The sequence below is a fragment of the Gymnoscopelus braueri genome (genome assembly GCF_963280865.1).
Source record: "Gymnoscopelus braueri genome assembly, chromosome: 4".
Taxonomy (NCBI): Eukaryota; Metazoa; Chordata; class Actinopteri; order Myctophiformes; family Myctophidae; genus Gymnoscopelus; species Gymnoscopelus braueri.
In genome coordinates this window covers 36,193,726-36,218,553 of record NC_137605.1, presented here as the reverse complement: position 1 = coordinate 36,218,553, position 24,828 = coordinate 36,193,726, and the positions used below count along the sequence as shown (strand labels likewise).

At 41.9% G+C, this 24,828-nt stretch overlaps 1 protein-coding gene across 2 annotated transcripts in view; it reads right to left on the bottom strand.

The window, feature by feature from the left end:
* Positions 1-24,828, bottom strand: part of cdkal1 (CDK5 regulatory subunit associated protein 1-like 1) — a 326,254-nt gene that overhangs the window by 231,501 nt on the left and 69,925 nt on the right. For both annotated transcript variants that reach the window (XR_013933115.1, XM_080427624.1), the window contains exons 5-6: positions 17,555-17,651; positions 10,951-10,999 (exon numbers count right to left, since the gene is read on the bottom strand). Coding sequence is in view for 1 of the 2 variants with exons in the window: in XM_080427624.1 (XP_080283750.1) it covers positions 10,951-10,999; positions 17,555-17,651 (146 nt within the window). In the remaining variant the exon portion in view is untranslated. The remainder of the gene's footprint in view (positions 1-10,950; positions 11,000-17,554; positions 17,652-24,828) is intronic.

Sequence of the window (24,828 nt, the reverse complement as noted above, 5' to 3'; positions counted from 1 at the left end):
CAGAGAGGAGGGAAGGAGGGGTGGATAAACGGATGAAAGAACAGGAGGGAAGGAGGTATAGTGGAGGACAGGGTTAAGAAAGGGGCCTGTTGTGAGCTTATTATCCTCCAGCTATGTTGACATCATCATCATGTGTGTGTTTGAAGTTTATTACATATCATTCTATCATCATTTCCATTGTCCTGCGTTGTGCGTAAACGTTTCCAACCTTTGTTCAAGGCAAACCTCTGGAGACTCTGAAGTTGATGACCAAACGATTCATTAAAGGACCACAATGGAAACGAGCTCCAGAGCTTCATTGTTTCATCCGGATTTTTTTTTTTTTTTTGCTTTACCAGACACCTAGAGACTGGTGGCCGGAACAATGACGTTTATTGAAAATGGCAGTGATCATCTTTCTCTCACTGTGTTCCAAACATGATAATTAACTCCTTAATACCTGGACTCCCACCCCCCTTGCTCCCTGACCTCACTATCACCACCTTCCCATCTCTCTCCCCTTCCTCCACCTGTCCACCTCCTCTATTTCAGCATCTAGACAAGCAAACAGTATATGTTTGTCCTGGTGAAATATGGATCAGAAAGTTATGTGGAGGCTGGTCCGAAGCTAAAGAGATACATTAACCTGGCCTCGTCTCTTGCGCACGCACACGCACACACACACACACACACACGCAGCGTATAAGAGTTATCCAAGGTTAGCATCTGCTCCCCAGATCAGTATAAAGAAAGAGAGAGAGAGAGAGACAGAGAGAGAGAAATAACTATAGGAAAAAACTGAAGACATCCAAAATGTCCATCTAATAACAAACAAAAAACACTCAAGTTATTTCCTAATGGAACCGAGCAGAGATCACTTCAATGGAAGATTGGAGAGAGAACGCATGAATACAACCTTATTTTGCAGGCTTTGTGTGTGGTGTGGTCTTACCCTACATAGAAAGCCCTCTGTTTCTATGTTGCTGTACCGCTAGACAATGGTACCTTCTCCAGTCAGACTTGCACAGCAGGGACTTAGTGAAAATAATACAAAATAAAAAGGAACCCCAGGAGCGCAACAGTATTCAATAAGGCCTGTTAGATGAGTATGAGATTCCACAAGCACTAAGTGAGGCTGCTTTACAAATGCCTTCATTAATCGCCCACAATGGGGCTGTGCAACAGCTGCATTTTACTCTTCAAACTAACATTGGACTGTCCTATATTGTGACAGCTACACTTATCAAACAGGAAAATGTGTGTGCAGCCATTCAATAATAGAATGGAGCAGAGATCATTGCCATAGAAGATTGCTTTCTGGCAGCAATCTAAGCGTGAATAACGTGAATAACCCCCAAAGATCAAAAGCTAGTGGATACAGCAATGCTATACACACTGTCCTGGGTAGCAGTTGTTATCATCCTTAAATGGGCATAAAAGCCAACTGGGTGGCCTTGTAAACATGTTTATTCACATGCGTGCCATTACCGATTTCTTTCACATAGCTGGTATTGCAGTGAAAGCATTGAAGATGTAGCCAAAGGCCTGCTTGTTAGCGAGCTGTGTTCCGAGTTGTGTCACCGTTAATAATGATACAGACAGCGGTGGTGGCCTGAAGGGTAGAGACAGGAGTAATGTCGTCTCCCTTCCACTACAGCTACCATCAAGGTGGCCTACAGCCAGGCACCTAACCTCCCACCTAGGGGCACCGCACATGCCAAAATTCTGGGGGGCACAATTACTGCGGATAGCATGGGGGTCCTCTGAAAAAAGAAAACATATAGTGACACGATTTGCTGCAATTTGACATACTGTATAATACTTTGGGGGGATTATTTTTAAACTTCACTAAATCAGCTTTTTGTAGCTCAGTAATCTCCCACTTAATTAGGGTAAATATTGTTTTACTTACTTAACACATTGGGTGCCAGCATTTTTTCATAACAACTTACGTTGGGTGCCAGCATTCTCCCCATTGACTGCGCTTTGCTGTTTAAAGCTCTAGACTCCACGAGGAGCAAATCCATGTAAAAAAAAACATCCATTCATGTTGCGCGATGACCCTGGCTACAGCCTGGAACGATAACATTTCACTCGCGAGTTACAATGGGGGGGGATCGCGCATCGCGCATGACCGGTTTTCCCCACCGGAAACAGATTCGGAGATATAGGTGTTTTAAAGAAGGAAATAGACAGGAAGTGGATGGCAGCCATGTTTTTGTTTTTCCGGTGATCTATCTGGCCTATCCTTCTCAAGATCACAATGGGTACTCCCAGAGCTGCTCTAGCCCCGCCCGTGTGGAGAAAAACGAAAAAAACAAAAAGACATATTTCACGGTCTGGACCGTGTTCGGCACCGGACCGCTACTCTGCGCAAACACGGTTCAGACCGTGTTTGGCACCCGATGTGTTAAACATGTGTATGTAAATTATTTGTGCCGTTATGGTTATTGCAAACTAATGTATTCACTAACTTATTAACTCACATATAAACCTGTACACTGTGCCACATTTCTTGAAACAGATCTAAAATGAGTCTGCTCCACCAAAATATTTTAAGGGGCATAAATGGAGATAAAAAATACAATATCCACATTTGCACATTAATTTGAGAGTACATGCAATCACAGATGAAAGGACCCTGTCAACATGGCAATAGTATTTCCAAACACAATGCACAGCATGAGTACAGATAAGACAGTGCTGACCGTCTTATCTCTCACATAGCGGTGTCTGCTCCATTGCCAATAAAGATTCAGACAGAGCAGTAGTAACCTATTTTCCAAACTGCCTCATTGAAATCACTATATATCTTACCTAAAATAAACTACATCTTGCACTATCAAGCTCCTGACTGAGGACAGGGATGTTGTTCTTTTTCCCTTTTTTTTTTTTTTTATAATTATGGGATTTTCCTCTGAATCCTGACCTGGATATATCAGGGATATCAGGGATATAATTCAGTGTTTTGCTACATTAACAATAACCTGTGATGTGGTGGTAAAAACCCACTGCCATAAGATGCACAGCTCTCCTTTACCAACATTAAATAGGACACTATACTATACTATCACAAGTCATGACTACTGGTAGCTAGCGAGCCAGAAGGATTAAACTAACTTTAGCTGGTACTAGCCAACTATTATCAAGTGTGTATGACTGATTGAATTTCATTGTTGTACATTTCTAAAAGGAATTGATGCACTACTAACCACTTCCACAACACAATTAAGCTGCAGCCTGCAGCCAAATCTCCTCGATCATTTGGTGCAAAACAGAGTGCTGTGTGGAAGCTGCTGTTGTGAAGCAATTTCATCCTGGACTTTTGGAATAAACCAATAACGTAGGTAAACGGGGTGTGTGACTTTTTGAGGTATGACAATTAGAAGAAAGAAAGAAAGTGTAATCTGATTAACCACTTAAACCCTCTGGTCTTAGTGAAACGGACCCGAGTTGCAACTGTAGTTGGACCGCTTGTTTCTGTCAACACCAAATCCAAAAATAGCCTCACAATAGGCTTGGGCAATATACCGGTAATATCTTATATCTCGATATCTAAAGACAATACCGGTATTATAAAAAATACAGCATACCGTCATTATACTGTATTTTATTAAAAATGTTATAAAAAAAAGTTTTAAAAAAGTTTTTGATTATTATTTTTTATTTTTACCTATAAACGTCTAAATTACTTTTTTCTACTTCCTTTATTCCGAACCGAAACTGACCAGTGGATAATTGGACCGGACGGAACCGAGAAAATATCCTAATTACTGGACCCGGTCCGAAACGGACCCGTGCTAGGTGGACCCGGCCCGAAACGGGACCAAGGCAAACTGGACCCGTTCCGAAACGAACCGAGGATAATTAAAATGTATTAGACCCGGTCTGACCGGGTCACTAGACCCGTACTGGACCCGGAGCTCATTTATAGCTAAAATCACTGTGGTATTCAGATTAGCCATGTGTTTCAGTCAACTCCTGCTCCCCCCCGCACCAACAGAGTAATCACAGACGAGCTGCGTCACGTGCATTCTGTTCTGTGTTGCAGACAGACAACATTTCGCCGACTTTATACCGTCTGTCCCGCACATTATGTCCATAAACATGCTCCACACAGACGACGTTCCAAATTGCATCTTCCCGGTGGCTTTTGTTTGCATTTCACCAGCCAAAAAACCTCCATGGCGTTACTAAGCAGGTCGCAGGGTAGCCGCCCGGAAGACTCGCCCCAAAACACACTCGCCCCCATTTTCTTGTATTTTTTTTTACTGAGGCTAAGGTTAGAAATAAGTTTAGGTTGCCTGACATGGATCCAATATGTGATCGTTGCAGACATCGTTGCAGACATGCAGCCACCCTTGCACATGCATTCTGGTTTTGTCCAGTTATTCACATTCTGGCAATTAATATTTAAAACCTTCTCAGAAGTGTTAGAAGTGCCCATAGAACCTTCTGCTTCTATTGCAGTGTTTGGAGTTGTTCCACAAGAAAGAGATGATGTACAACTTAGTCACCAAGAAAGAAATATGATAGCCTTTTTTGCATCCCTTTTGGCTAGGCGTCTGATACTGCTTAAATGGAAAGAAAAACTCCCACCAACTTTCAAATCATGGGTTAATGATGTTATGCATCATTTGACTTTGGAGAAAATTTGCTACTCCACAAGGGGGTGTGCTCTGAAATTTTACACCATCTGGCAACCTTTTTTAACATACTGTATATAGAGAGACTGAATGCTGCTGACATTAATGACCCATAAATTGACCCCACTGAATTTGTTTTTGTATTATATTTTGTGTATATATATATATTTTTAATTCATTTAAAATCTTTCTTTAATAATATATATATTCTACTGTGTATACTTTATTTTTATTTTATTTATTTTTTGACTTGTTTTCATTTTTCATTGCAATTGTGTCTTATTTGTCTGTATTGTCCTTTGTTTTAATGGTACAAGGAGATACCAGGGTTGTGGCTCTTTCGGAGCGGGAACTTTGGGGGGGTGGGAGGGGTAACATACATTCACTGTTTTTTGTATGCCCTTTATTATAGACCTGTATGTGAAAATATAAAATAAAAAAACCTTGAACAAAAAAAAGAAATAAGTTTAGGTTTAGGCATAGTTTTACTGAGGTTAAGTTTAGGAATAAGGTTAGATTTTGGCACAGTTTTAATGAGGTTACGTTTAGGATTAAGGTTAGGTTTAGGCATAGTTTACTGAGGTTACGGGGCGACTGTGTTTTGGGGCGACTGCAGTGCGGTGCGCGTGAGATTGGCTGCGTTTCAATCGGCTGTTAACATTAAACTATGAGAGAACAGGCGATATGATTTGGGAGCGTAATTTACAACGCATTGGTCTCATTTTAAAACCGAAGGTTAAAGAAATTAATATAATAATAACAATAATACAAAGCTGGTCGTCGGCAGGTCCATCCATTTCAAATGGATCCAACGAGAACCGTGGCAATTGGAACTGATACGACCCGCCCGAGGGACATATTTTGGCCCCGAACCGGCTCGGTTCTTGGTTCGGGGCTCGGGTCTTCGGTTCCGGGTGCTAGTAAGGCTGCAGTATAAGTTACTGTATTTGCACTCTAAGCCTAAGGTCATTTAATTCATTGTTTAATGTTTACAATAAGGTTAGTTAGGCCTACTGTATGTTGGACGGCAGTATGGGTTCTACTTTAGTTTAATACCCACACAGTATTTTGCACTCAGGATTTATGCACACAGTTTTTTAACTGAGGTTAAAAACAGTGTAGACTAATAAATGTTGTTATCATACATTTTGTCCTTGGCTTGTTTCGTTATTAAAAAAATGTTTATAAAAATGTTTATATCGCATCGTATGCATGCGGACAATGCCCGCTGCTGCCATCTAGCGGCGGATAAGAAATATAGCATTCAGATCCTGGGGAAATTCAGTCTATCACTGGCGCTATTACAACTTTTTTTAATTGGTCGGTAATACCGAAAATCGCGGTCAAATTTAAATCAAAATACCGGTTTAAAAAAAACGATATCGCCCAAGCCTACCTCACAACGCGTCGCAAGCTTGTAGATCGGCTACTATCACTCATCATTTATAAATGAATGCAAGAATTTAACCAGAAAACTTGCTCCTCGGAGTTCAGGTCTCCGCCAGGTCAGGTAGGTTATTGTGGCCCAGCAATGTTTGGAATTCAGTGGTTAAAGAGGTGAGTGGAATCTGTAGAAGTTGAGTGATTAATGTTGTGATTAATAATGAAGTTATTGCACAGACATGCAAACTTGATCCCAAACTTAGCCAATCAAGATGGAATGTGAAAAATCGGACAGATTCGTCTTAATCACAGAGATAATGTGTACCGATTTGCATGATGTTTGGACAAAATCTGTAGGAGTAATATACTTTTTTTTTGTGTGCAAAAATCGGCCTGCTGGTGGCGCAATAATAAGCCAATGTAAAAGGGTGGCATTTTTTCATCTGCCTAGTGGGAATCTGCGTGCAAATTTCACGGCAATCAGACACTGCAATCATGATTTGAAGCATTTTGTTCAAAACTAGCCATTCCTGCAAACTTTAGATGCAAGTCTTAGCCAATCAGGATGAAATATGAACAATCAGACAGATCCGTCTTGATCACATTACTATAGAGATAATGTGTACTGATTTGCGTGATGTTTGGACAAAATCTTTAGGAGCAAAAATCGGCCTGCTGGTGGCGCTAAAACAAGCAGATGTGGAAAATGTGGGCAACTGGTTCTGGTCTGCTGGTCTGGCCTCCAGGGAGTGTGCGTGCAGTTTCACACCGATCGGTCCAACAGTGCCGGAGATTAGCTGTTAACAGACGGACGGACAAACACACGGACGGACGGACGGGGGCGAACATTGTATCAGCCACGCCTTCGACCTGGCGGAGACAACAATAATAATAATAGTAATACCATGAGTGCAATTCAAATGTTGCTTTAAAATTTGTATGTGAATGTTATGAATTAAGTTTCAAACTATTCTGTCCAGCCCTAAATATTTACACACTTATACAAACAGAGCTCTGTATGAAGCAGTGCAGTAGGCAAGTGAATCATTTACTCCAGTAGTGCTAGTAGTATTCCCACAGTTCTTAAACCTTTTCAGAAACAGTGCAAACAGACTAAATATAGTCTCTTCTAGACTCAGAAATAATAACAAAATGCCATTACTCCTGGCATGTGTGGAAACTTCAGACAACAGCAGCAAACATACTGTATATTTAGTGAATAGCACTACAATTAGTAATATTAAATCCTCCATGACTTCGAGGTCTGCTCTGGTCTGCATGCTGAAATAACAGCTCTCTGTTTTATATGGGCTCATAAAAAAACTAATGTTACTGGGGAAATGACCTTCTATGGACGGAGGAAATTAAGAGGAGAGAATAATGAGTGCAAGGAAGGAATGAAGGAGGGAAAGAATGCAAGAAAAGGATAGAAGTCAGAGAAGAAGGGTAATATGAAGGAGGGAGGGAAATAAACATCCAGAGAAAGGCCTATCCGTACCCCCAAACTTCACTGCAAGCTGTGTATGTGTGCGTGCGTGCGTGCGTGTGCGCGCGTTGCCAGAGGGTTAGGGATTGGTGACACATTGTGAAAATTAAAACACAGCTCAGCGTCCTACGTTACAGAGGCAGACATCATGTTAATGTGTGCTCTCACACACATACACAAAAGCGAAATCATTCTCTTCTTCATTAGCGAAACATTGGGGGTCTGTCACAGCTGTGTACCCCCCCACACACACACACACACACGCAGACACACACACAAGGGCACAAATTCTGGTTTGCATTAACAATTAAGAACGCTGGTTCAGTAACAGTTTAACTAGCAGACCTAATCACTATCAGACGTGTCTGTTCTGTTTCTCCCTCTTTTCCTGTCAGGCAGTAAGAAAGCCTGACAAAATGGTAAATGGTCCGCATTTATATAACGCTCTACTAGTCACCTAACCACTCAAAGAGCTTTACGACGCATGACTCACATTCATCCATCCATGAGCCACGCTAGACGCCAACCTGCTCGTCAGGAGCAGTCAGGGGTTCAGTGTCTTGCTCAAGGACACTTCGACAAGATGCCAGGAGGAGCTGGGATCAAACTCGGAACCTACCGATTCCCAGGCAACCACTCTGCCATCTGAGCCAGAGCCACGGCCACCCAAAGTTAACTAAACAGACAGGCATCAAAGCCAAGCAGACTGATGTTGATTGGTGCCGTTAACCCATTCAATCCAAGAACGCATCTGTGTCAATTTCAGATTTTAGCTATAACCATTATTTTATACTTTGGCTATTCAAAAATAGCAGATATACAAGCTCATATAGCTATGAGCTTGTAGATCTGCTATTTTTTTGTTTTTTTATTTGTGCAAATCTTTGACTATATATTTTTTAAAACGAACATTTGTAACTCAAATCTTTTGCTTCTGGGGGTCCCTGGAACTAAATAGTTTGAGATCGGGGTCGGCGGCCAAATACATATCATTTTGGGTGGTCCTTGAAATGAAAATGTTTGAGCACCACTGATATAGAAACATACGCTTTTTTTAAAAACCTGTTAGGATGAACTCTTTGACTGACAGAGTGATAGTGTAATACTGTCACCCCACTGCCAGCGAAAAATAGCAATTTTATTGTACCTTTGAAAAATCATGGAATATTCTCAGTGGCCTCCGTCCTCACGGACATCGCCTCATCACACGCGCAGGGTTGTCGTAGTAGAGGAAAAACAGTTTTATCCGCACGGGGCAATCCATTGCACAGCTGTGGCCGTTTGAATAAAACTTCCGGGTCTGACGTCATCTAGCATTGAAAGCATCATTCATACGGTTGACAACAGCGCCATCTGGTGGAAAACCACTGAAAACACAGAATCTCGTCTTTCTCGTCGACGGCAGGCTGAGCCTTAGCAGAATCCAGGCAAAGAGTTAAGAAGACATTTTGTGGAATCGGAACCTCAGGCCTTAACACATTGAATGCCAGTCGCGTAGATCTACGCGAACCTATTTAAAGCCGCAGCGTGCCAGTCGCGTAGATCTACGCGAACCGCCGATTCCCATTGAAATTGCCCCAGGTGCACTTTCCGAATTTTTTTTATCCATTTCCGTTTCCGGTTTCCGGTCGGAAACGGAATTATTCGGGTTCCGTTTTTTTCGATCGTATCCGCTTCCTGTCTGGGATCCTGTTTAACACATTAACACATTGGGTGCCAGAGGTTTATTAAAATATTATACGTTGAGTGCCAGCATTTCTTCCATCCACTTGCGTTATACATTTCGTGCTGTGAGAAGCCCGACGCGGAAATGCATGTAAACAAAGCGTGCGTGCGAGACGGCGGAGGGTCCCGACTAACGCCTGGAACAATAATATTTCTAACGCGACCCTCCATTGCAGCGTGATCGCCGATCGAAAACGGCTCGTTTCCACCACATTAAAAAGAAATATATTAAGCTTTTAATCAAGGAGATAACATTGAAAACGCCGACCGGAAGGATTTTTGACATGGAGCCAGATCCAGCCTCTTCTTCTCAGAAACTGCTTGGGTGATGTCAAAGTTTCGTTTTAGCGCCCCACGTGGCCCACATGTATAAAAATAGAATTGGGTCAAAAACGGTCCGGACCGTTTTCGGCACTTCTCGTTTGGACCCTCAAAAACGGTCCGGACCGTTTTTGGCATTCAATGTGTTAACTGCCAAGACCGTAGTCCTACGGGCCGTTAAATCCAACTGTTAAGCGCCGAGACCGTAGCCCTACGGGCTGCGGTCTTTTCGCGCATGCGCGGTCCGGGTGCACTTTCGGAATTTTTTTTGATCCACTTCCGTTTCCGGTTTGATGACAGGAAATAGAATTATTTGGGATCCGGTTTTCACGATCACGCCCGCTCCCATTCTACAGACGAAACTGAAACTCAATTCTCTTCCTGTAGTTTTTTCTCCTCGCATTTCACTGTTTAACGTAATCCGCTCTAACTCAAACATGGATGCCCCGTTTGACACGTGGTTTTCACTGGGAGATACAGGGAGATCTCGCGGATGTAAACAGACTGTGTAGCGCTCAATCTTAAGGATTTTAACAAGATCTATGGCGACATGAAAAAAACAAAAAAACAACAAAAACACCTTGGCACTGGTGAGTACATTATGAGATTAGCCCTTGGCAGTGGATGTGTTAAAACTCGATTTTCTCGGTTGTTGTTTTTCTCCTCGCTGATCACTGTTTAGCGTTGATCGGCTGTATCTTCAAGATGGCGGCTCGCATTTGGAAACTGTTTTCGCTGGCCGTTTCTCACAGTGTTTAGAACCAAATGAACGCGCACTTTTAACTTATTTAGCGAGGTCTGTGGCGACATGAAAAAAACAAAAAAACAACAATAAAACGCTGGCACTGGTGAGTACATTATGAGATTAAACTCTGGCATGGAATGTGTTAATGGGTTAACTAAACAGACAGACATCAAGCCAAGCAGACACAGTTGATTGGCGCTGTTAACAGGACATACAATAGCAAGCATCAGCGGCATTATGTACTTAGTTTATTACAGGCAAGCTGGGACACTCAAGGAAATTCAGGCAGGATAGGTAACCCATTTCCATTAAGTTTAACCCAATTAAAATGACCTGCTGTAAAAAGCCATACACAGAAATTCACACTGAATGCTCTGCTTGGACAGTGTTTGGTACTGGATTTGAGAAATAAGACAAGATCACCATTACTTACTGATATTCTTATTTTAGCACCATCCATTCATCAACATAGCAACTCATCACTGCACTTTCATTTATTCATTCACACAAACATGGACCTGTCCATTTGTGTGCGCGCGTGTGCCTTGTGTGTGTGTGTGTGTGTGTGTGTGTGTGCGTGTGCGTGTGCGTGTGCGTGTGCGTGTGCGTGTGCGTGTGCGTGTGTGTGTGTGTGTGTGTGCGCGCGTGCGTGCGTGTTGTCATACCTTTGACAGCCTCATCTACGACTTCCACCACACGATCGATCTGTTGAACCTGAAATACACACAAGAGGTTATTGATAACATAATATGTACACTTGATCAACAACACAATATTGATGACAATTCTCAGACACACAAAATCCAAACAAACTAGCCTGTAGTGTATACAGACAGAATATCATAACAAACAATATAAGCACACGCGCGCACACACACACACACACACACACACACACACACACACACACACACACAGTCTGCCACTGGGATCAGGTGGTATAGATTTCTTCTACCCCATCAAGTGTGTATGTGGCAATAAGACCACTTTATATTAGTTATCGACAGAATCTCAGTTTGAATTATTGGAGATCAACTGCTGGAAGAGACAGTGGTAGAAAGAGACTTTCAGAGAGGAAGACAATTTGTTTTCTGACAGACAGGCACCCAGACAAGACAGAGGAGAGAAAGAGGGAAAGAGAGTGTAAGCCCCTGACAGAAGCAATACAGGTAAACACATACTGTACGGTATGTACTAGACAGGTACAGAAAGCGAGAGACCCAAAGATAAGACAGACAGACAAACAGATACTGTAGAGATAATAGCTTATAATTAGGAACACTGTTGTAGTAGAGACAATAAGCAATGCTGCTCAATATGGTCCAAGCTATTAGGAAGCCAAGCTGGGTCATAAAACGTCTCATAAAGAGAGATACTAATCTATTGATAACACGTCATGACTTTACCAAACCACTGTTCCCAAGGTAGACATCAAAACGTAGAGCCGGAGATTTGGATGACAGGGGAAGAAGGAGGGGGGGGGGGGGGATGTATAGGATAGAGGAAGGGAAAGTGGGAAATAAAATAGAGTGGAGGCAGGTAGTGGGACGCTCCATTATTGCTCCCGTTTCATTCCCACCACGGTCTCTTCAATCTGATCTCTTCACACACTCTATTCTTAGAGGTGACTTTCTGTGCCCTGGCGTCCACACGCTACATCTCCAGGACAATTACTTCAACACAGGCACAGAGCAACCCTTCTAACATGTAAACACATTCAGAGACACACACAGGTCCATGTACACATTCCCCCACAGTCTTTCTTTCTCTCTCCCTCTTACACACACACACACACACACACACACACACACACACACACACACACACACACACACACACACACACACACACACACACACACACACACACACACACACACACACACACACACACACACACACACACACACACACACACACACACACACACAGCGTGTCTGGCAGGCGGCAGTTATATGCACGGTAAGCACCGAAATAAAAGTCTATTTTATTCTAATGGCCAGGCAATCTGGGTCTATTCAGAACAGCAGTAAGCAGCCAAATGTACTCTTACACTCACACACTCTCGCACGCACACGCACACAGCGCACTCAGTGGCCTACGGGAGACTGCACTTAAGTCGTTCTCCACTGCTGAGCTGTCCAAAAAGAAGGAACACTATTATTCCCTCATAGATGGATAAAAGAGGAAGAAATGTGAGAGAAAGCGAGAGAGAGAGAAATGCAGCAATTTGGGAGCTTTATTTCCATTGCATCCTAGTATGTCAAACCTTCTGCTCTCCCCTAAAAGCTGCCATATAATGGGATGTCTACATCACAGTTCCCATCACATTGACAGCCTACTCCTTGATGGAGCATCAACTCTCTGAGTGAGTAGGATTGGAACTACACAGTGAATAAAGACCCCTCTACAATGCAATCGTCAGAGAGCCAGAGCACCATGGGGTCTCACATGAGATAAGCAATAGCGTGATAGGAAGTAGAGATAATTAATAAAGACAAACAATTTTGACGGTAACGATAGTATGCGACTACGCAATGTGTCTAGTATGTTTGGAACAAATTGTCCTGATCTTTAAACCTGGCAGCACCATCTGAATACTGACATTGACTGCACACGTCTATTATAAGGTTCAGTCAGGACACTCTTGTATTTGCCGGTGTGACTCTGTTCCTGTGATGCTCCAGAAAAAATCTGCTAGACACCGACTGTGTTCACAAACCCCCATGATGCTGAGCCATTACAGTTATTACATGGACATTATAGTAGACATGTGAACCCCTCAAAAGGTCAGAACCTTAAGATTCATAGATATTAGGATCATGACAATATACATACAACTCTTTTATTGTACAACCTACGGTTCAAGAGTAATAGGCCAAAATGTAAAGTGGCTTGCTATATCGCCACCATGAGGCCGATTTGAAAAAAATTGGAGCGGAGTGTCTTTCTTGGACTACTGGGAGAGTGCACGCAAAGATTGACGCCTATGGGTCCAGCGGTTTGAGAAATTAACCCCCCCCCCTCCCCAAGTCCGTTCAAACAAATACTTGTCAGGTGAAGCATAATGGACATATGGACCCATCATGACCCACTTTATAGTATGACCCAAAGAATTAGGCGGTCATAAATATCCAACCAAACATAAGAACAAACTGATTATTCAGGATGGTGAGATGTGCGTGTTTGCTTTGTTGACATCTTGTTCCCATTGTAATGCTAAGTTTACCTAGCCAGCCAACAGCATGCATACTATATGTGTGATGTGGTTTACATACAGGAGGTGACATGTTCAGTACAGAAAGAGATGAATCACTGTGGGCTTGCGTGACTTTTTGTTTGCTTTGCATTTGTACCTCTCATTCCTATTGATTCAAGCAAACATATATACACAAGCGGAAAAAGCTGACACAAGTAGACACATACATGCACGCTCACTCCCATGCATGGACGAATACACACACAAGTTATTAAACGTGAGTGAATGAAACAGGTGATGGCAGTTTTTCTTTTTGTCTCCCACTCCCTTCACTCCATCCGTTACAGCAATCATATCATGCAAATTAATCTCAGGTTATTTGCATGTGTTATTTGCATATCCCACCAACTGTCACTGACGTTCCGATTTTAACTTCCAAGGATACATAGGTGTGTGCTTCTGAACACCATGCATGTATATCTGGCTATGAGTTTGTGAGTGCCCCATATGTGTGCGTGCGTGCACGCGCATGCGTGTCTGAGTGCACACATCCATCCATCTATCCATCTGTGTGTATATCAATGCATAATTCAATCTAGTCTTGACAATGGAGAGGGCCTGCAGTGGTAAACTCACCAGCTGTTTCCACATCGGCCTGCCTGAAGGCTGTTACACATACAAGCCTGTATAACTGAATGTAATTATATTATACATACATGCCACTTGATTTCTAAGTAATTATGTTACAGGCTGGCATGCCAAATTTATTCAAATGTAATGACATTATTTATGGTAAAATATATTTAATGTAACATTTGAGGACCCCATGCTTTTAAAAACACAGTGGCAATTATCAACATGGGATATTGGACTACAAAAACGGTAGGCCAACTGTTTGATTTATCAGAATATTCAATGAGTAAGGAAGCTTTTACTGTACCGCAAAACAAAAGCACATAATGTGGAATTAAATGAAAATTTATGGAATTTAATTGTGGCAGCTTGACTGTTTTGGAGCGTGTAATGAATGAATGACTCAAGAAAGCATATTTGATACTTAAATGTAAGTTCACTACTGTATGCATTGACGCAGGACAACTTAGCAGTAGGTAGGTAATGAATATACATCAGAACACTTCTAGAATGTTAGTATGTGTGATAGTAACACAAAATCAGACTGTCGTGTCTATTGATCAAAGCAGTTCCATTGTAGACTGTAGCCAGAATGTAATTTGTAAAAAAGAAAAAAATCAGCAAGATACTTTTCAACCTGTTCATAAACAATTTTTTCCATAACTTTCAAGATAGAACTAAGAAATAGGGCGGTAGTTGCCAGGGTCTAATTTGCCTCCTTTTTTGTACAGAGCGGTTACTCTCGCTATTAGCGGGTGATGATTGGAGCAATGGAGGGCGGCTGAGTCTCTCAGAAATTTGGAGGGAATATTGTCATGGCCAGTGGCCTTGTTTTGTTGAAGGGCGCTCAATTTTTTAAATACCTCATTTGTTGTCACCATGGTGAGTTTAAAATCATCTTTGCGTACACCTAGATGTTTGTAGAGTGCTTGGATGTGCTCTACACAAAAAAAAAAGTTTGATCAATAATGTCTAAAAAAAAACAATTTAAATCAATAATATCATAATGGCATCCAGTCATCAATCAATCTTCCAAACACATCTAAGATTCATTATGTTACAAACACCAGGGCAGTACTGTGTGCTGTATGCTGTACATACTGCGAGTTGGGCGGCACCTGCCGTTTCCGACATCGCGGTTGCATCTAAACCAATACAATTTTACAGCTAAATACACTAAAGTGCATTTCTGAAAACATTTGTGGCAAAAAAAATAGATAATGCAGTATCTAACAGATCATTGATTATTTTATCAGCACTGCCTAGTTCAACGTTTAAATCAAATTCCTTCACAATTATTCTCTGTTTCACTACAAAATTTGATATATGGATGTTAGATACTCACAAAATACCATTTCAGCTCGAGTGAAATACGAAAATCGAATGGAAATCACTGTCAGTGTCTGTTTGAGTTCACCCATTTAGTCTGCGCATGCTACAGGATAATAGGCAGACATTACAGACAATTTACAATTTAAGCATTGAGCAGATGCTCTCATCCAAAGCCACTTACAAAGTGCATGGTAGAAAGTGCCATGAACTCTAGTCAAACAACAGGTCAAGTGTAATTAAAGTGCGAAGGAAACAAGTAGCACATACTTTCAGATTCAGGGCACAGAGTAGTCCACAATTTCAGGGCATCAAAAAGATTTTGTGAAGCATTGTGTTGGGTGAGCATGTGTCACTGCCAGCAGCGGCTCCCTAAAACACCTTTTTTATAGCACCATCGATTTTCTCCATTGTTGTCCTGACTCCTGCTCGCATTGGCGACTCCCATGAGGTCAGTTGGGAGTTTGTGCCTCGCTTGCAGCACCTTGTGTAATTTCAGCTAGGCCCCTTTGTTGTCTGTGACCCTGTGTGTTCTCTAACCATCGCTGACAGGGGGCAGAGTGCACGCTGCCACCCTTTGAAGATAACAGAGAACAGAAAGGACCCATGCGTCTCCAGGTTGCCAGCCAACAAAAGTCAGCTCGGCATTCACTTGTCCAATGACTCACCTCCTCTAACGATCAGACCCGCCTCACTACAGGAGTCTGCACTGTTCATCCATCCTCGCTGTCAGGCACAAATCTTTTCCCTCCATTTTTTTTTCTTTCATAAATTAATGCCCTATTTCATACTTTGTCAAATGACAGTGTCACGCAAAAGTAGCAAAAATAGGCAATCTCAATCTCGTCTTAATGTGATGTATTGTGAGCTTGTAGATCTGCTATTTTAGCTACTTTTATTGGGGGGATATATATAAACAATTAAAAAAATAGGCTAAATGCTTAAAATAGGGACACCACGCTCAAAGTGAGTCTGTGGATTTTATGAATATTTAACCAATGAAAAGTATGAACGAGAACTTGTGACTAAATAATGACTACATTGGAAGACAGGTCATTTTTTCAACTTCCTGAAAAGTAATGCTGTTGGACATAATACGTTTTCCGCCCGACAGTGACAGTTTGTACAGCGGGCTAGAGTTGAGGAACACCATCCCAGACACACAACTTAGCGGGGGTCTTACCTACTCACTCTTAGTCTCTTCCTGTCCTCTTCATCCTTTATATATATACTCGTTTCTCTTTGTGCCTCGCTCTGAGCCGGCCTCTCTTCCAGTTTCTCTCCCTCCCTCCATCATTTCAGCATTACTCATTCTAAAGTATATTGTCACTGTCGGGTGAACACCTTGTATGTCCAAAAAAAAAAGTGTTTCTTTTCAGGAAATGGAAAAGGGAACCAGTGTCCCAGTGGATCCAGTGTAGATTATTTAGTCACAAGCTCTTGTTAATACTTTTCATTGGTTCAGTATTTATAACACCCACAGACACGCTTAACCACTTAATACTTTCACTTATCGCCATTTTTGCTACTTTTGTGTGACACGGTAGTAGAAGTAGTAGAACTAAATAATACATTTGCGGGAAAAAAACTAAAACGTATGGAGATATGGAGATACAAGGTTTCTACCTGACAGCAACGATATGTATTCTATGCCGCTTTTCTCATCTCCTCCCGTTTTCTTATCTACAAAACTTCCCCCCTTATCCTCCTCAGTCTGTCATATTTCTCCCTCCTCTCCCCTGCTCTCCCAGCTCCTCTCCTCTCCTCTCAGCCTCCCTATATTGTCGCCTCTCCTTCCTCTCCTCTCTGCATGCTCCTATCAGCAGTCATGGTCTTGTCTCTCAGGGAGGTTTATTGATCCAGTGAGCAGTGGGGAGGCCTGAAGAGAACAGTCACAGCGGGACGGCAGCCAGGTCCAGCCGCGAGCGCACGTGTGTGTATGTGTGTGTGTGTGTGTGCAAATGCTTGTGTGTGTATGTGCTTGTATGTTTGTGGGGGGGCAACTGCCATTTGGACACTCCAGTGAGCCTGCTGGTCTTGGAGATTAAGTGCAGACATACAACACATACACACACTCACACGCTAGCACACGTTCGGACACACACTCACCCCTATTATACTGAGGCCTTTGAGATAGTCCATGCGTGGCTGGGCTTGGGGTACGCAACCTGCGACCACTACCTTCTTCTGCTGGTCCTGGGCTTTCCTATAAAACACAGACAGACACACACACACACACACACATATATTAGGTCCCACACACAGCATTTTACACCATGTGCACACAATGAATTACTGTAGCTCTGGGGCCGTCTTGAAACAAAATAAAATAGTTTATATTTCTATTCAATGCATGTAAATTACAATATATTTACTGATGAGTCTTTTCAGGACAAAGCAAACCAGATGCAAAATGTTAAGAAATTGTGTCATGTACAGTGCAACCTTGCATCCAATAAGCTTTTGAGTGATATCTAGCTTGCACACTCTGTGGTCCTTGAGGCACTTAAAAACCTTTCAGTAACATTTTCAATGACAACCTTTTTTAAATGAGGTTGTATTTTAGTAGGCAGTTAAACAACACTTGAAATCCCATCAGGCAAGTATCGTGTTCTACTTGCCCAAAGGTCATGTTGACGTTCTCGAAAAATGTAATTGGCCGTTTACAATAATGGGTATCATTTTAATTACCTTTAGCACACTTATATTTGAACTGTTTTTGTTGTTGTTTCAACTTTGTTGTGCATCACAATAGATTTTGAGCTTGTAGATAGATTTTTTCCTGAATGTTCACCTATTTTTGTAGAATGTTTGCTTATATTATTTGCAGAATTTCCCCCTCATGACATGCCCAGAATCGGGACACAAAGGTTCATGTTTGTATTCTGAATATTTCTATCCTGATCCAACCAGGATTTTGGATTGGCTGGTCTAGTTTCTGTCCAATATGCAAGATTGATTTGTTTTGTCTCAAAATCAAAACAACAGGGAGCCAGCCAAGCACCTCTGTACTGTAAGTACAAAGGTACTTCATCCATCATTTAGCACAAATGACCAGAAAAACTCCAACCTTAAGATGACACAAGAGGAGAGGGCAAAACAGACCAGACCGCACTCTGTGTGTGTGTGTGTGTGTGTGTGTGTGTGTGTGTGTGTGTGTGTGTGTGTGTGTGTGTGGGGGGGTGTGTGTGTGTGTGGGGGGGTGTGTGTGTGTGTGTGTGTGTGCGCGCGCGCGTGCGTGTGTGTGCGTCTCCTCTGGTTAGAGGCAGCCTGATTTGAGACGCTCGGTCTGCCTGACAAGGGCTTTTTGGAAAAGCTGCCCAGACTCCTGTATGAATGTTTAATAATGAAGCCCCGCTGACAGCTGCAACAAGGGAGGGAGGGAAGTGAAGGAGAGAGAGGGATGAGCACTGAAGCTACATACAAACTGTCAGCCGGGTTTTAATTCAGGGCCTGTTTGTATTATTCAGCAAAACAAAAGAAAAGGCAGAGTGGTGGAAGGTGCAAGGGGAGCGTGAGAGAGAGGGGTGATGAGTTGGAGAGTTGAAGAGATTAACGTGGGGCAGAGGGCTGAAACGTCGCTTCTCTGAATGTGAAGCCTGTTTGCATTATCACGCAAATCACAGGAGAACAGAAGAGTGAGTGAGAGGCGTGGATGGAGATATGAGGGGCGGAGAGGTGAAAATATAGTTTCCTTATTATTGTTAGTAGATCTACTATTATCATAATACATTCAGTGTTTTTGCATTAGTCAAGGTTATTTCTGTTGACGGCAGTGTTTTAAATATGTCAGTCCTTGTTTCAGCTCAAAACAATACTTTGCGGACGGGAGAAAAGGTTTTAATGTTACAAACAAGGTCAACAGTTTTTGAAGAGGGCGTGTCATTCTATAGTTTCACATTAAATCTGCCATGGCTGGGATACAGTAGATCTGGACTGGAAAGAGTATTGAGTTCAACTGGTGACTAGTACTTAAAGTTACTGCCAGTAGTTCTATGGGTCTGTACACATGGTGGGGGGGGGTGCTAAGGACACAAAACTCCTGCCATGAACAGTATGTTTAATTAGCCTACATATCATTGTGAAATCCCATGGCATTTTCCATGCAAATAAGAACATGTCTTTGGCCTATAAAGAAGGGATATTTCAACTGTAAGTACATGTTTACAGCAGTTGGGGTTTTCCTGTTGTGTTCAGTTTCCCAAAAGATAATTAGAGACATGTCATTTAAAAGTTGTGTTAATGAATATTATATTGATACTGACATTTTCAGTATCAACATGATATTCTCTAACACCCCTTTTAAATGACATGTAATAGTAAACTATGTCTTTAAGTGGTCCATCTCTACATTTTAATGATTTGAGGTGAACTAGTTGCACCAACATCTGGTTGACTCTATTGGTGTACAATGAATGTACAGAACCAAGGGAGAAGAGAGAGTGTGAGAGTGAGAGAGAGAGAGAGAGAGAGATAGATAGAGAGACAGAGACAGAGAGAGAGAGAGACAGAGAGAGAAACAGAGAGAGAGACAGAGGTTGGAAGAGACAGTGGGAATTAGCTGTCAGTGAAATGTTAGAAATAATCTAAAATAATAGATATGAGAGAGGTAGCCAGAAAGACAGAGATGACAAAGAGTGTGCCTACAAAGTTTCCAGTTCCCTGGCACTTCTTATCAAGAGCCTATACACACACACACACACACACACACAGTATATACACACTCGACACATTATAGCAGGATCTGCATAATTCATAGTGTCTCCTGCCAAAATGTGCCAAATACTCCCCAGTCCCCACCCACCCCTATAGAGACTCACACACCCACACACACACGCACGCCCACACACAGCCACAGCTGACACCGCGAATCAGGCAACAGCGCCTGAGCCGTCGCCTAGGCGCCCCAGGGGGAATAGGCCAATCATGTCGCACACGGCTCCTGGATGGGATGGGATAGGATTATGCGATGTGGTCGCCACGGCGATTGTTTTGAGGCCGAGCGAGCGCTCTCACTGCCAGTGACCCGGACCAGAGCAGATGTCCCCCGAGATCAGGGGACGAGGCGTGTGTGCGTGCATGTATGTGTGTGTGTCTCCTTGGCTTGGCACCTCGCCCTACATCTCTGCGGCCCCCTGTCAAGTTGGTGTTACTGCAGTGTATAGCCCCGAGTCCACACACGTCCACGTGCACGCACATTATGTACACGCGCACTTGCATACACACTCAAGACAAACGGCCTCACGAACGGGGTCTAAGTCTATGCATACATGTATGACCTCTGTTGTATGTATATGCAGTAAGCGGGACTGTGCTGTACATACTGGTTTTTAACAGCTCAGTGGGCACGGTGAATCAGTCAAATTAGACACGACCAAATGTCCTGTTGAATTGATCAGGTTGACTGGCATATGACGCCAACATGAATGCAGGTACTGTATGCAACACAAGGCCTGACCTATATAAGCACATTTTTAACACATTGAGTAAAATGGCGGATCGAGGTAGAAATGTTATTGTTCCAGTCGATAAGACGGGTCCCTACCCCACCGCCCGGACCCCTTTTATTTACATCCGGGTCCACGTTGTGGCTTCTGCAGCCGTCTAAAGATCGCGGTAAAAACAGTGGCACTCTGAGGATGATTTGGATGCATAGTACCTGGCACTCAATGTGTTAACTGAACTTCAATATAATAGAAGGAGTATTTAATGGTCCACTACTAGTATGACTACCAGAGAATTTACAATAATGTGATGAAAATAAGCACTGCTTCATGTGTGGGAAACAGATTAGATTCAGCTTGGAGCTGGGATGTCCTGCTAAATGCGGTGTTTTCCAACATATCAGCTTTATGAGTCTCGTGTACCAAACCCAAACTTGTTTAGTTGGCAATATTGTTAAACATGATTACCAAATCTATAGAAGTCATAATGGTAACATTTATATATTCTCATCCATCCTATATATGTATACAGCTAAACACCAGGTAAGTTCAACTACAACATATATCTAAAGTTTAATTTATACACTATCGCACAACAAACAGATTTTTAAGGAAACTGCATCACGACACATTTTTCTCCCTTAAAGGGGAACTTCGCCGATTTCGCTCCTCATTGCGTCAAATGACGTTTTCCGCGGGTTCTCACCTATGTCCGCACTACATGGTGTCTCAGTGAGACCAACCCCACACACACCCCAAGGGGTGTCTCCCAAAGAGTGGGATCAGCCTTCTTTCTCCCTGCTCAGTTGTACAATGGCGTCGGTAAACACTCCGTGAGAGGAATACTAACACAACAGATATTTATTTGAACCATAAAACACAGAAGAGCAGCTCCACCGCAGAGGAATTCAACAGGCTGTATGCTGAAATCATGCTGGACACAGCTTGGATTAATTACTTTATAGAGTAAGTAATGATTGCTGTAAACGTTATGCCAACTTGACATAATAATCCAACGTGTAATTGTACTTGATTGCTTTAATGTTAGAGATTAATAAAGTTAGGGTAGTACTAGCATTGTTGTTTACATTGTCGTTCCATAGCTAGCCAAATGCAAAGCTAAACCACTTGTGTGACAAGCCAAATCTATGCTTTGTCTCTTGTCAGATTTCAAATATAAAGTGCTTATGCCATGGCCACGGATGTTACAATTTGAATCGGCTGGGTGCAAGTACCCGTATCTTCCGTATTGTTTAAATAAAAGCATTTTAATCCGATCGGTGGCCATTTTCTCATAAACCTCCCAACCGATCGCATAAGGGTCGCATAATAAATGGCCACTGATCGGATTAAAATGCTTTTTTATTAAACAATACGGAAGATACTGTTACTTAGACCCACCCGATTCAAATTGTAACATCCGTGGTCATGGGATAAGCACTTTTTATTTGAAATCCGAACGTTTATGTAGATGTACGGATTGTACATGTAGAAAGTGCAAACACCAGGTTGAAGTTCCCCCATGACAGTCATGTTTCAGGGCTACGTCGCTGGGTCCCGAAAATAGCAGATCTACAAGCTCACAACGCGTCAGACTCGACACTTTGTGAGCTTGTAGGTCTGCTATTTGCGGCTTGCATGCAATATTAGTATAGATTAGGCTTCACGTGGGATGATATCTATTTAATCTACAAGTGTAATCTAATGTGTTCTTTTCAACAGGACAGAATGTTGTTTCGCCTGCCTGCGGAAATGGAGTAACGTTCGGCTGATGAAGACCCTTGGGACTCGCCTTATGAGATACAACCATATTCTTTTTCTAAATAAAACGATTACATTTACACCCTGCTTGCTCTACTCATTGATCACGGTACATTCTACATTGTATAAGCATTCATAATGACAAAATGTGAAACCCAATTCTATAAGGGTTGTTTATGTTGATACTGTTTCATGATATAGGAGATGGTCTTTCATTTGGCAGAATGGTACATAATTACATGACTGTAAGCATTACAGATATAATAGTGAAAAAGTCTTGTTCATTCTGTTAGTAGCCTATTTACTTCTTTACTTCTACATGTAATCATTATTTTTCTGGGGACCCCAGCACATTGGATTCAACTTTACTGGTCTTCGATACAATAGGCTATAGTAAAACCTAATATTATCCATATACACCAATTGAAAGCATGAAACGGTCTCAGTTGAAAAACAAAAAACGATTAGGCTGTGTATGACAAGAGTATTTGAACATTAGCATGTCATTCTAAAGTAATGCCCATGTTTTCTATAAGTTTAGTCCAAAGAATATAACTGGAAATGACAGTGAAACATATGCTCTCAGAAATAAGGAGTCACACATGACATGAGTATGAAACGTTTTGTTTTATTATTATTATATTGTTGACTATGCTGCATATTCTCCATGGATGTACCGACTCCCAAGTAGAAGATGGACGTCACGTCACCAGCACCGGACTGTCTACATGGTGGGATGGAATGTATGAAAAAAATTGATGCGCGCGCGCACACACACAGACACACACATTTAGTGTTACTATGCTAATTTATACATGATATATTTAGTTTACTATAAGATACAATCAAATCAATACAGAACACAATACAACAGCAGCCAAGACTAGTTTCACCTTGCTGGCGCAACAAAGACACTGTGATGATGGGACTGACATCCTGGTATAGCAAACTTGCAATGGGTAGGCTACTGGTCCAACTGTACTGGTTCAACAGAGGCAGATTTCACGTGGTCCAAGAAAGAACATGGCTTCGATGTCGTGTTTTGTGATCCAAAGGTAGACAAAAAAGTCGGAAAAGTTGGAACGAAACATTCATCATTCAGTGTTGCCAGATCTTGTGAGAGAAATAAGCAACCAGGTATATGAAAACAAGCCCAAAAGAAAATACCTGTGCCAAGAGCACTTTAAACCTAGACATGGGCTATTTGAAAATTGCCGATCTACAAGCTCACAACGCGTAACGATGTGACGCAGTGTCAGCTTGTAGATCTGCTATTTTCCCAAAAATCTTGAGGGGAAAAAAGTGCAAAATGTGGAATATTTTTTAAACATTTTAACAACACATTTTTGGTAGGGTCTCCCTGGCAAATATGTTGCCGCGCAGTGCACAGATGAGGGTCCGTGGAAAAGTACATGAACATGTTTGAGAACCACTGGTTTAAACAACAATCAAAACATTTGGAAACTAGCCCAAATATCAACTACATTTTAGAAACTAGCCGCTTATAATAAGCAGACATGGCAACACTGGCCAATGTGCCGTATGTGTTTGTTGATGTTGTTGTAGTGAGAACTGGGAGGGGGAAGTTACAATGTAGACCACGCCCCCACGCAGCCTCCTCCCCTCAAGGAAGGGCAGTGCCCCAAAGCATTGTGGTCATTGTAGTAATGCAGCCAAACCCCAGTCATCCAGTCAAAGTCAAGACTTCTATATTTTTCTGGCCATAGGGTGCAAATTTGAAATTTTGCTACTGTTATCTACTATATTATAATAGATCATTAATATATATATGATTAACATTGAGTGACTGCAAGTTCTTCCAGGGGTGTAATGCTCCTTTAAAGTTATTTTCACTAAGAGAAACTGTACTAAATCAGGATCAATAGTTATCTGAACAGTGTTTATACTTTAATTATGACTTGCCCTGAGCGCTAATCCAATACATTAAAATATAAATGCATTCTCTCTCACGCACACAAACCTTGACAAATGAGTTTCTTATTGTAAGTCGCTTTGGATAAAAGCGTCTGCTAAATGACTGTAATGTAATGTAATGTTAAAGAAATGAAATAAAAATAGCATGCAGGTTTTAAATTCCTCTCTATACCATTTTACGGCAGTATAATTTTTTGAATTAAATGTTTTTCTGAACCTCAAAAGTAGGTGACTTCTATACTA